The 12,995-nt window shown below is 45.9% G+C and overlaps 3 protein-coding genes across 3 annotated transcripts; 2 read left to right on the top strand and 1 right to left on the bottom strand.

The window, feature by feature from the left end:
• Positions 1-6,477: 6,477 nt before the first annotated feature.
• On the top strand, positions 6,478-8,427 carry LOC128306656 (50S ribosomal protein L3). Its single transcript, XM_053044234.1, has 4 exons — positions 6,478-6,679; positions 6,748-6,838; positions 6,914-7,147; positions 7,210-8,427. Exons 1-4 carry the CDS (start codon positions 6,624-6,626, stop codon positions 7,948-7,950), a joined length of 1,122 nt encoding a protein of 373 aa, XP_052900194.1. The 5' UTR covers positions 6,478-6,623; the 3' UTR covers positions 7,951-8,427.
• Positions 8,184-10,551, bottom strand: LOC128306655 (tRNA-dihydrouridine(20) synthase [NAD(P)+]-like). The gene is made up of 6 exons (XM_053044233.1): positions 10,160-10,551; positions 9,962-10,098; positions 9,609-9,894; positions 9,200-9,536; positions 8,679-8,914; positions 8,184-8,615 (listed from the first exon to the last, which is right to left on the bottom strand). Exons 1-6 carry the CDS (start codon positions 10,320-10,322, stop codon positions 8,248-8,250), a joined length of 1,527 nt encoding a protein of 508 aa, XP_052900193.1. The 5' UTR covers positions 10,323-10,551; the 3' UTR covers positions 8,184-8,247.
• A 297-nt stretch (positions 10,552-10,848) lies between these two features.
• LOC128307092 (SREBP regulating gene protein) lies at positions 10,849-12,161 on the top strand. Its single transcript, XM_053044815.1, has 3 exons — positions 10,849-11,169; positions 11,259-11,639; positions 11,713-12,161. The coding sequence occupies exons 1-3, from the start codon at positions 11,068-11,070 to the stop codon at positions 11,950-11,952; spliced, it is 723 nt and encodes a 240-aa protein (XP_052900775.1). The 5' UTR covers positions 10,849-11,067; the 3' UTR covers positions 11,953-12,161.
• The last annotated feature ends 834 nt before the right edge of the window (positions 12,162-12,995 follow it).

Here is a 12,995-nt window from a genome sequence, read left to right as displayed (position 1 = left end):
GCTCATCACCGAACGGATAGCGCCACGGGACAGTGCGAGCGATGGCGGTGGAGGTAGTTTCAGCTATTCTGGACCTGCACCGGAATATCCCTGCACCGCGACGGGCCGCTTTGCCGACATCAACTCGGTCGACTGCCGATCGTACTTCCTGTGCAAGCTGCAGCAACCTTCCGGTACGTTCGTGTCGGTGCATCTCACCTGCCCGGACGGCATGGTGTTTTCGCGCAACGTCAACAAATGCATCGTGTCCAACCGGCACGTCTGCTAGCGTCCCAGCGTACGTGGGCTATGTGCGCTACAGCGCGCTTGCTGTGCTCGTGATGAATTGGAATAAATTGTCTCGCAACCCTAGACCTCGTACGCTATTTAGTGTGTCGGGTGTGGACAGCTGGTCACTTCCTCTAAATTGGTAAAAGGGGAGAATCATATCACGTGGCTTTATTCTAATGCGCAAATCAGTTTAATGAGATGATTCCATGAGGGGAGTACGTTTCGGGGTTGTGAATGCTCGGTAATGAGGTGTTGCCGCACACCTGTTACGTCGCATCTAGTAAGATCAGGAAGACCCTTTCGATAGCTGATAGACAGCGAGTTCTGGTATTCAGTAACATCTTCTGAATATACTTGGTGACGAACTTCAAACTATTTCAGACATGGGCTATAGTAATTAGATGTAGTTGATCATTTGGTGTTGCCTCACACCTGTTGCATCATATCTAGTAAGATCATCAGAACCCTTTTAGATAGCTGATAGACAATGAGTTCTGATACTCAGTACCATCATCTGAATGTACTTGGTGACAAACTTCAAACTATTTAAGAAGTGAGATGTAGTAAATAGATGTAGTTGATCACTTGGTCAAATCTGCGGAGTACTTCTGGAAGACCCAAGCAGTCAAGAATCCTTATTCATACTTCGAAGACAAGAAGAATGGAAGTACTTTAAACGTCAAGCTTCTGGTCTTGTATTTGAATAGTCCGATCTGAAGGTATTGATGAATTTCAAAGAGTGTAGGACATGAAGTCTCTATAGGTACGGTGTAGTAAACAGAGGTAGTTAATCATTTGGTGTTCAAATCAGCGGAGTACACCAGAAACACCTAAACAGCGAGATTCCTTATTCGTACCTCGCGGGGGCGGAAGATAGGCAGAAGTTCCAACAGATCACGATCGGAACATGCAAGGCGCGCCACGAAACAGACGTTTAAACCTAACAAGATAGTACGCGTGCTGCACCGGTGCTTTATCTAAATATTTATAAAGTGGCTTGATTAGAACTGTGGCAAAAAGAAGCCACATACACTAAAACAAGGGAAGGTTAACGGCAGTGAGAATTGAAGAAAAGCTATAGTGCAGGAATTGAGGTGCAGGCAAGCGCAACCAAAAAACGTGGAAGGAACAGCTAAAAAGAAAGACAAACACGAGCGTGTTTATTGGGTAGCGATCGCTGCAACTCCTCTACCCCCCCCAAACAACTACCGGTCAGCAATGGTGTGGAGACGGTTCATTTTGTGGTCGTAAAATTGAATTAAAGCGTGAACCGGCTAGTTTGCTGCCATTGCGCTACCGCCCAGCTGTTTGTGGAGATATTGTAGAGATATTGGAGTTGATGGGTTTTTCTAGAATTCCAACAACCTCGATTGAAACAGGTCGTTATATCGTTTGAGTAGTTTGGAATTAGAATAAGAGTACTAATCCCAGTTGTTAGTTGTGGGTGTAGTACGCATACTGTCATACTTACACTCCACCACAAACAGTCTCCAAATTATCTGAAACTTCAACTATGGCACAGTAACTTATCGTTGGGCAACACCATTTCAGTCCAATTTGAAGGTTTTCGATTTCCACATTTTCCCTTCATTAGCAACTAGAGAAGCGTTGCTTTATCATCTCCGTTAGTGGCAAATGAACCGACGCGTTGCTTTCTTTCCCCCACCGCGGTTTGGTTGGTCGATCGATCGCATCAAAACCGTACCGATAAGCACGTGAAGACGAGCGCCTCTATCAGCTCGCGGGGTAAGTATAAATTAATCATCTAGTTTTCTTGCTGTTACTAGTCGAGGTGCTCCGTAAAAATTTCACTTCCAATCACCGCAAAATACACGGGCATTGCCGGGCCTGGTCAGCGAGGGAAATTGGGCACAGCCGAGAAGCTGATAAATATATATCACCTTCACCGTAAACTAAGCCCCCGAAAAAAAAACACAACAACCGATCGTACCGATGGTACCAAACGCCTGAAGGTTGATGTAGACTTGGCTAAACGGGGCCGGTAGTTTCTTCTCCCGACCGGGCTTAACCGATAATGGGTGCATGTGCAGGTGGATTGAAACGTGAAGCAGGGCCGTCATGGTACGATGGGGGATAAATTAATAGAGATGACCGGCGTTGTTCCGTGTTTGCTGTCCGTCTTCTAGTCTGACCAACCCTCCCAAATGGGGAAGGACTGTACGGGCCAAAGTCTTTAGCTTTTTTTTTCTTTGGATATCAAAATAGACACTTTTCGATCCGGCTATGGTGAGGTCACACACAATACCCCTCACGGGGCACGGTGGAGACCGAGGGTATTGTGTGGAAAACTAAACTCGTTAGAGGTACTCTATCTCTCGCCTTCTTTTCTTCCATCCATTCTTCCAAAATCCAGTAAAAATGCAAGATGTTAAGAGATTAGAAAGACATCAGCAAGATGACAAGAGAGGGAGAGAAAGAGTGAAAAAGAGAGAGAGAGAGAGAGAGAGAGAGAGAGAATGAAAAAGCAAAAAGAAATCCCAAACTTTCTGGATCGTGATCGGTTTGATCGGTCCGGAGTTCGGAGCAATGGCGCCCATAAAGTGAAAACTCATCAACCGAAAAGACCAGCGCGTATCCCAGAGTGCCAGCGAACGGATCAAACCGGACCCAAAAGCCACCGGCCGAATCTGGCGGGGGGACCGCATGTGTTCGTGTTCGAAACCAAGCCGGGGCAACGATGGCCGAACAAGGAAAGCGGAAGGCGATTTATTAGGTCAATGGTAATTGCTGCAACAATTGCGGCCCGGATGCCGTTGCTGTTTTTCATCTGCCAGATCATCTTCATCACTGCCAATCCGAACGAGCCCGAGCACCCTGCAAAGAAAACCCACAAGATGGATTTAAGAAAAACACTCACACACACAGAGAGAGTATTAAATCAAGCTTGTGGAGGGGGTTGTAGGCGTGTGCGGGTGGAGGTGGCGCCGTAATGATGCAAAACCCCTCGGACAGGGTTTTTGCAGTTGGGAAAAACTTTGGCGAACAAGGTTACCTGTGTGCGGTGTGTTAGACGAGGTGTTTTATGTGCCTATCCACCTATAGATCTATTCCCTTCTCGTTCTGTTTCTTGATCATCCCTCTCTCTTCATTCAAACCAATCTATATGGTTCATTCCATTCCGTTCTTCGACTAAATGGTCTCCAGAGCTCGAGTTGACTACCCAAAATGGTAACGCACCTAAAACGCCGTGCTATACAGAAACGTTTGCGCAAAACAAGGCATTGAAGGGTGGTGTCGAGTGAGCAAACGTAAGAAAATATACCCAACCAGAGAGCGTCCGATAGGCGTGAACGATCCCGATGAATCATAAAATGTAACAATCAGCGGCCACGGTCAGCCACATTTGATAGTCCATCCGGTGCATGATCGAGGCAGCGAACGCTGAAAGAGATTGTTCCGATGTCAAACTTATCACTGCTATCGTGCGCGAAAGTGAGAAGATGTTCAAAAGAGAGAAAAGAGATCATAGTGATAAAGCTGTGAGGTGTGCGCGATGAGTAAGAGTGAGTGATTGAGTTGAAACCTTCGAAAGACTGAATGAGTATAAATCAGCACGAAGAGTTTTTATGGCTCCTTTAACCACTCTTTTGCGTTAATACTCACTCTCACTCTCTGTGCCGACTAGAAACTCACTCAAGAGTGAGTCAAACTGTTTTATCACTCTTTGGATTATAATCACTCTGTAAGAGTGAGTAAAAGAGTATTATCACTCTTTTGAGATAGCAAATACTGATGATGAGTGAGCAAACGTGTTTTGCCACTCTCTTCGGATTTTACTGCCCGCCGGAGGATTTCGGGTTAGTAACAGTGAGTGAGTTAGTGAGTGAGTGAGTTTCTCTTGTCTCTTGAATTTCTAGTAAGCACAGAGAGTAGGAGTGAGTATAAACGCAAAAGAGTGGTAAAAACATTAATGTAGTGTAATACTTTTCAAAGAATCTCAAAAGAGTGAGTAAAGGTTTCAAATCTTCCACTCTGTTTCAAATCATTGAAAAGAGTGATTATTCTCATCCCTAGTGTACACCAACCGATTCATGTAATGCGTGTGCATCTGCGGTGAGCGCCGTAGCCGAATAAGCTAGTTGATAATCTCTCATTGCGTGCGACGTGAGATCAAATCTGTTTACGACCGTCGACTCTCTCTCTCTCTCGCTTTTCGAAACACACAGCCACTAGTTTTGTCAATCTTACGCCCCCACCCAATCCTTTAACCCGTTTTCTTTTAACTTTCCTTTACGGTTCCGGTTAAAAGAACATTTCTCCGTTAATCGGGGGGCCGTTCCGGGGAGAATTCGTCTCGTTTTGTCTGCTACGCAAATAAAGTATTTCACACTTGCGCGGGGGAGTGTGTCCGGTCTGTGTTTTTTTATATGTTTTGTCTCGCAGCACCACTCGTCACTGACATTGCGCAGAAACCGATACTACCGCACGTGTGACCGCGTGTTACGGACGGCGGCATATCCCACATCCGGCACGCCATTTCCGACGCGTGCTGGTGCGCCTTACCGCGAATTCATTTATTAATAGCGCATCGTTTGCATTTTCGTGCAACAGTCTTTGGGTGCACGCACGCACGCACACCGTTTGCAACGCATCGTGGCGCCGCGTTACCGTTCAGAATAAATTTCGGTGCACGGGGTGGTTTTGTTTTTTTTGCCGACGCTAAAACACCCAGTGCATGCAATTGATGCACGCCCGGTATGAATTATGCTTGGGGATGATGTGTTTGGAGGTAGTTATCTTTACCCGGTGGAAATGGATTCGTTTTTGGGATGCAGGTATAACCGAGCTCCGGCACGCTCTGTGTGCAGGGTTCGTCCGCGGCTGAAATGTTTGGCGAGGTGAAGCAGTTTGTTTTTTATTGTTGGTTTCGGTTGCTAGTTTTTTCTCCTTTCACCTAGGCTGTGGGCTATGGAGATCATAAATCTGGAGCGTGTTGGATGGTCGTTAACGGTTTCATAAATCGCGGACGTTAAAACAGGCGAGTGTAATGCGGAAAGCAAATTACAAAATTAGTAACGTTATAATACTGCTTGATTGACGCGTTTTATTGAGGAAAACTGCAACATTAAGATGATCAACACATTGAAAAGATCAACACAGAAGATGAATCAATTAGGTGTCCGTTGACAAGCACATGTAGTGCTTGATTATGTATGAAAATTGAATCTTCACCGCTGTACGTTAGCGTCACAGTAATTGCAAATAATAAGCGTTACTGGGACAATTTTCCACGGTGGCATACCACACACGGATCAGCAGTTTCGCGTACGGACGATACCACTGACCTACAGAAAGCACCGCCGTGGGTTCGGCAAGCATGTGTCAGCACTTTTATACCGTGTGGCACAATCAACCTGTTATTAGCTTTGGTGTCCCAACGCGTCAGGTGTACATCTTGCCCGAAACGAAACTTTTGCGAATCAAATAAGCGCCGTCCCGTAACACATATCTGCTTAATATTGGATCTGAATGGATTATTCCTCTTCTTTTGATTTTTTTTTAATATGTAACGGTTGTCGGTCATGACCTGCCATATCCAATAGCATGTTATCTGTGGCTTGAATTAGTCATAGTCGAATAAACGGATGCCCGACCAACTTGAGATTCTAACCCAGATTACACTTGTTGTACTGTTGAGTTTACCGTAGACCTGGAAGTCCTATATCCTAGTTCGTTCCACCTCTTCCATAAAGCTTATGCTCAGGAAAAAGACCAGCAATAGTCCAAATATTGACCAATCAGTGCTTAAAATAACAATATTGGTAAATGGTTGCCTCATTTAGAAGCGGTCTCTGCTAAGAATTCTTTCAAACTTCGCTAGCCTACATGAAATCAATTCATTTCCTTGCGATAAACGACGTAAATTTGTTAAAAGTAACATAATGCATTGAAGTGAAAAGTGTTTGAAACATTGTCTAACGCATAATTTTGAAAATGTGCGTAGAAAATAACAATAATAAGCAGTTTCATTGCGTACCCACCACATCCTGTCATTGTGACTCGACTGTAAATAAACCATCAAAAGCGTGGTGAAATATTTGACAGCACGGCAAACCCTTCACCAAGGTGTATTGAGCACTGAGGTAATAGCCAATATTTACGTTTTGCAATGCGGTCTTTACTCGATAGACCTTGGCCAGTTATTTAATCACGGGCATGTTTGGCTACGATTATAGATGCCGGATTTGTGATTCCAGTATTGCGAAGGGTTTAAAGTAAATATTGCATTACTAGTGTTACCGCTGGTGATTTACGTGCGATAGCAGTACATGAAATTTGTCTCCATCATCTCAGTTGTTTTGATTTAGCTGAGAGAAACACGTCTGAAGAAAATGTTTTCGCCTCACCGTCTAGCAGTCTGTATGGTCCTCTTAGAGCAACGCCAGCGGTAAGCAGCCGGTAAACATAAACCATACATATATTAAGCACAGTTCTGCTTTTCCAACATTCCAACAGGAGCTGCAGCCTCATACAGATGCGTTTGAAAAATTATCTCAATCGTCCCCGGCTTCGTAATCCCGTGTGGTTCACGAAAAAGACACGCACGGTAAATCCCACTTTCGGAACGAACAAATATCCTATTTAGAATTATTGTATGATGCGAACTTCTTCACATTTCCAGCTACACAATGAACAATTTACCGCGGATAATACAGCCTTCCTGAATGAAGTAAAGCGGGAAACCATACTGGCGGCTTCCCAGCGTAGTCAGGCAACATTGCTGAACATAGAACAAAGCGGGCAGCTGGCCCAATGGAGTCCGGGTCTGAAGCGTACCGGTGTGATTGCGAAAAAGATTGGACAGTACCCGATGTGGACGAAAGATGGACGGAAAGTTCGTACCACATTGCTGCAGGTCTGTTGACAAAGTTTAGACGCTATTAGATCTATTAGACTAACGGATCTGTAATTTTCCAGATAATCGAAAACGAGGTGGTGAAGTATATACCGCCGGAAGAGTACCGACCGGCACAGGAACCACGGCAAAGCCGCAACTGGCGCAAACCGTACGGTTGTCTGTTGGTCGGCGCGGAAAACGGTGACCCATCGCTCTTCACCAAAGAGTACGCCGGCCTGTTCCAGAATTCGGGCGTACTGCCGAAGAAACATTTGTGCCGGTTTATCATCTCACCGGAAGCTCAGCTGCCGACCGGTACCGCGCTGACCGTGAATCACTTCCGCGTCGGAGACTACGTGGACGTACGGGGTCTTACCGTGGACCGGGGATTCCAGGGTGTGGTGAAACGCCACGGATTCAAGGGTATGCCGAAGTCGCACGGCGTCACCAAGACGCATCGCAGGCCGGGCAACATCGGTGCTGGTGGTAATAAGGCACGTGTGTGGCCTGGTACACGTCTGCCTGGGCACATGGGGAACCGGTGGCGCGTGTTGCGCGGTCTGCAAATTCTACGCATCAATCCGCAGTACAATGTGATGTGGGTGATGGGCAGCAACATTGCAGGCAACACGAACGGGATCGTGTACATCTACGATACAATACTTCCGTTGCGGCAGCACGGTTCGAAAGGTGGACCAGCCGGTACACCACCGTTCCCGACCGCGCTCGAACCCGTGCCGGCAAACAGTGGTGACGTTTGGCTCGAAGAGTTGCACGATTTCCGCAAGCTGTCAATCACGTACAGTTCAGGCAATGAATAGATTTTGTTCAACCAAAGGGTTGCGCTTCTACCCGCCATAGAATAATGGTAAAAGAAAAATTAAATTACCCAATATGCTCTATATGAGTACATAACATTAAAACAGAAAATTGTTTATCTTATAAATTAGTTCCCACAAGCCTTCAATTCGATTGATGTCATGAAGTTGCTCTAATTTAAGCCGCATCCAGCCGCTTTCTTTCAAAAGCAAAAAGCAATATAATGTTCGTTGTTGTTGCATCCATTATTCATTCATGGTTCACTGTACACTTGGCATTTACCACATACGCGCTTCACATTAACAACTCTCAGCGACTGCTGGAATAACATCATTTACATTTACCCCAACCGAACGTACACCGTTCGTCTCGCAACCACCATTCTGTTCCCCATCGCAACCGTTGGTTGTATTTTTGGTCGGCAGCATGGCACCGTTGCGTATCAGCTCGTCGCGCGATTCTACCCCACGTTTCAGCAGACAGACAAGGGCGGCTGCCTGTTCCGCGTACCGCTTGTTCTTCTCCCAGAACGAGCTAGTGTACCGCTGGCCATCGAACCGGATAACCGCACGGAATAGTTTATCCTTCTGCTGCACTTCGTACTGTGCCCGTGCTAACCCATTGCGAACAGCGTGCAGATAGAGCTTGGATTTAGGTAGCGTATTGTCTGAAATGGTAAAAGACCAATCAGATCCACTAAAACAATTAGGGTGCCAGCGTGATATCTTACCATCAGTAAAGTTAGACCTTATGAAGCAAACGTTCTCTTCATTTAATGGTTCCGAATCCGTTTGGTGTGATTCCTCAAGGCACTGCTTTTTGCTCGTAGCTGGTTCGGTTTCATCCGTACGCGTGTCACCGTTCTCAGAATGCGTACGTGGCCGGCATGCCCGTCTACCCTTGATACCAGCGAAATGGTAACGCAACTGCGTATCCCGACAATAGTCTCCCAGGTCCCAGATATCGCTGGAATGGTAAGATTAAAAAACAACCATCTCACATTAGTCTCGATAGCGGAACATACAACGTCATATCTGATATTCCCTTCTGTATTATTATAATTCTATTGATCCCCCTTGACCGGTATTTTGTTTAATGAATCATCCATAAGTTCCTTCAGTTCGATTTCTTTAGCTTCTTAGCTACTTTTCGGAATCATCTTCGATCATTCGCCACTTTGCATTCTTCGCTTGTTATTAGTTATAAAGTTAGGTCTAGTAATACTATATAGCTTATAGCAGAAAACCATACCATATCTGTTGCATTGTTTGACTGTCGAGCAAACGCCTTCCAATCGGACTCTCCTGCAAGCTGCGCAACATCATCTGCACGCAGTACTTTGTGTTGGAAGGTGAATTATCGTACCGCACTGAGAGTTCCAAATACCGACGAATCACATCGTCCAGCGGCAGTGGACCATCCGTCCGAAAGATGGAACAGTTCCACTCGGCAGCACGTGCCACCATGACGCTCGTTGTGGAACAACGTTGGGCAAACTTCACTATATCGTGACGGCGCGTTATACTCTGTGAACCACCGTTCGCTATTACGGGAATATCCAAGGCCGTTGCCACACGTGCAATAGCATCTAAGTCGTAATAATCAGATGGAAAGTATCATGAATGATAAAACTAACAAAAAAAAGCTGCTCAAACATTACCTTCATTGACGGGATGGCGAGGACGTTCTGTTTTCGTGCGTCCATGCACCCCAATTGCACTGATCCCGGTGGACTGTAATTCCTTCGCAAGCTGTATCGTGTCGTCCGGATCGGGCATGACACGTATCTTGCACGTCACCGGAATGCTGACGCTCTCAACCAACGCCTCGAGGATGGCTTTAGCGCGTGGTCGATCGTACAGCAACGCTACTCCCATGCCACCTTTGATAGAGAAATCTTTTGGACAGCCCATATTCACGTCGATCGCTGCTACATCATTCTGCATCTAAAATAATATATAAAGTAAGTTATTAAAAAATACGCTGAATTACTAATAAAAAGGCCCTGCCTACCATGCGTCCCACGGCAACTGCTCGATCGACGGACGCCGTACCGATCTGCAGGATCACTTTCCCTCGTTCGGCTGGGCAGGTCCGGAACACAACCGTACCATCGGTCTTATCGATGTAGTCAACCGTACCGAGCACCTCTGCAGTGTTAATGAAGCTCCAGTTAATAAAATTGAAGGTCTATGAGCCTTGCAAACTTGCCATTTTCGTGTCGTTCCGCCCGGAGCAGCTTCCAATCGACGATTTCCTCAGTGTAAACTAGATCAGCACCGTACTCCAGAGCCAGGAGCCGCATCGGCAGTGTGCCGACACGAACCATCGGCGCCAATATAAACTTATTTCCATACTCGATAACTGATTTCATGTTGCTTGTCCTCAAAATATCGCAGATCTATTCATCATTCGAGTGGACATTCGGCACAAATTAGCAGCGTGGAACTCCGGCAGGTTATTCGGATTCAATATGCACAAACCCGCCACACTATTGCCAAAACAGACCAATAGAAGAACTGTCAGAATCACGCAGTAGAAAGGAAAAAAATCTTGCTGCTATTTTGAAAGCACGATTTTATGTATTTTTAATTACAATAATGTATGACAAGAACTAAATTCATATTTAACAAATATATAACAATTATTTTGTACAGGACTAAGATCTTGGAATCAGCTCGTTTCCATTACAAAATAGCGTATATCAAGACCATCCCGTACTGATCCCAGCGTGGAATAATCCGCCACGGAGTTTAAACCGAAAATACGATCTCACCCACACTACCAAACAAAATCGTACCGTATAGCGATGCACCGCTTCCATGCGCACCGGGTCTATGAAGCGTTTGACGTTTCGTATTCTCAAATCGGTTGTCAAAAATCCGTTTGTTTACAGTTTTTATTCGTGCAAATATTCTACGCTACAAAGTTTATCGCATTGTGGTTCAATTCCCAAACTTAAAACTCTTCTAGGTCCACAAGATTTAACAAACGTCGCAAACTAATGAGAGTTTGATTGTTTCCGGCCGGAGTACTACAATTGCTGGACGTGATTATGAGCGCACCTTCAGGGCAAGTGTGCACAAAGGAAAACAAACAGCGTAGCATGAACCGCTAGGATGTGTTATGTCGTGATCGCAAAGTTCATTCGTCGGCGTTTGGTGTTAGCGATTATTTTTCTTCTTTCCCTGTCTTACTGTATGGTCCACCTGATTCGAAGGGTAATAACTCATGAGGACACTTTCTGCCCTCCGTTTACTAGTGTCTGGTGTAATGTTTTCCTTTCATTTACTACCTAAACGCTGCACAGAACAACAACCTAAGCTTAAATGGGGATTATCTACAGACGCAGCTGTTGCTGCGTAAAAACATTATCTGGACCAAAGCAAGACACACACCGGGGCGTGCTGGCGCAGATCCGGCCGCGATTGCGACGGCAGTTGCCAACGAAACCGACGAGCTGCCGGAAGCACTTACCTGCCGAAATTCGATCCAGGGTAAATCGCTTATCGTAGACGACCGGGGATATGTTTGCTCCCGTTCAGATCTGCTAAAAAACGGCTGCTGTAGCGAGTCTGACATCGAAGGGAATATTGATGCAAGGAAACTGTTTCCGTGCCGTACCTGCCTACCGAATCGTTGCTGCGCAGTGTACGAGTACTGTGTGTCCTGCTGTTTAAACCCGGACAAGGTAAATCTATTGCATCAAAGCAAATAAAAAATGTGAATGTGTTACGATTTCTCAAACTGCCTTTCTTTTGTAGCGACCAATCCTGGAGGATGTATTAGCCAAAGCGAACGGCAGACAGGTGGCACTGTATGCCGAAGTAACCGATCAGTTCGAGCTGTGCCTCACCAAGTGTCGCACCAATTCGCAATCGGTACAGAATGAGAACAAGTACCGAAATCCGGAACAGAAACACTGTTACGGCGAAATGAGTGATGCGTTGTGGCCCTCCGCCAGCGGGAAGGACTCACAAAAAACGCTTCAGGAAGATGTCTGAAGGATAGACACAACAAAAAAGGACACTTAACAAATTCAAACCAAGAGGAAGTTGCAAGGTCAATTTTATTTTTAACTTGAAACTGTTGGGCCATTGGTGTAGGTCCCGATTGTTGTCCCTTATTTTACCAGCACGAAGAGCAAAAAAGAAAAAAAAACGTAATTGTATTGCTATAATAAAAACAAAACGTATTTGTTAGACATAATAGTAGAAAACCGCAAATCTTCTGATTAAATTTTTCGATTTACCGTTTCATGCTCTACCCCGCTAAGATCCGGTTTTGGGGTTTCATAATTACTCGCCTTAAAAGTTAATATCTCTCCCGCCCAGGGAACTGCATGGTGTGCGAAGGAACTAGGTATTACGTAAACCCGAGTGCTATACTGCTCCTTTGCTTCAAAAAAGAGAGAAAAATGATGCATCCCATTGGCAAAACTGTGCGGGCTAATGGGTGTTACAGTTTACGACCCGACACCCCATCCGGGACGGCATCGTTTGTTTTCCCCGTCGGGGTGGGTCTTTTTCTTTTGCTGATTAAACCCATATCTTACGTACCAACCGTCCGTGCCTGTGCATGTACACGCAGCATCGACAGCACAATTCGATGATGGTAATTATTATTATGTTACCTGTTGCATTTATCGCCCCGCTTCCTGCCGTACTTTGCACTCTTCTCCCCATTCCATGTTCATCCCGGTATCCTGCGGAGGTCAACTGAACGTCAGCAAAAATTCGTTCGTGCTCGTATGTTGCTTTCATGGGCGGGAGAAGGAGAAGGACGAGCTGGGAAGGGTTTCCCCGTCTAGGAACTGAATATGGACGGTAGGATGGTTTGTCGTGCGTAGTTTGGTACGCCATGAGGGGTTCGGATCGCACAAGGAGCAACAAGCAAGCCAGCCGGTGGATGCGCATGCGTGACTCGAAGGCGGCACGCAGGATACCGACCGAAACCGGGCCGAGCTTCGTGCATCCCGCGTCGCTGGACTGGGTTGGTGGGATGGCTTCCCCCGGTACCAGCAGAGTGACGAGTTCCAGCACTGGCT

Source organism: Anopheles moucheti, chromosome X, assembly GCF_943734755.1.
Source record: "Anopheles moucheti chromosome X, idAnoMoucSN_F20_07, whole genome shotgun sequence".
NCBI lineage: Eukaryota > Metazoa > Arthropoda > Insecta > Diptera > Culicidae > Anopheles > Anopheles moucheti.
Note: the sequence above shows the minus strand (reverse complement) of the source record. Positions and strands in the feature narration are given on the sequence as shown.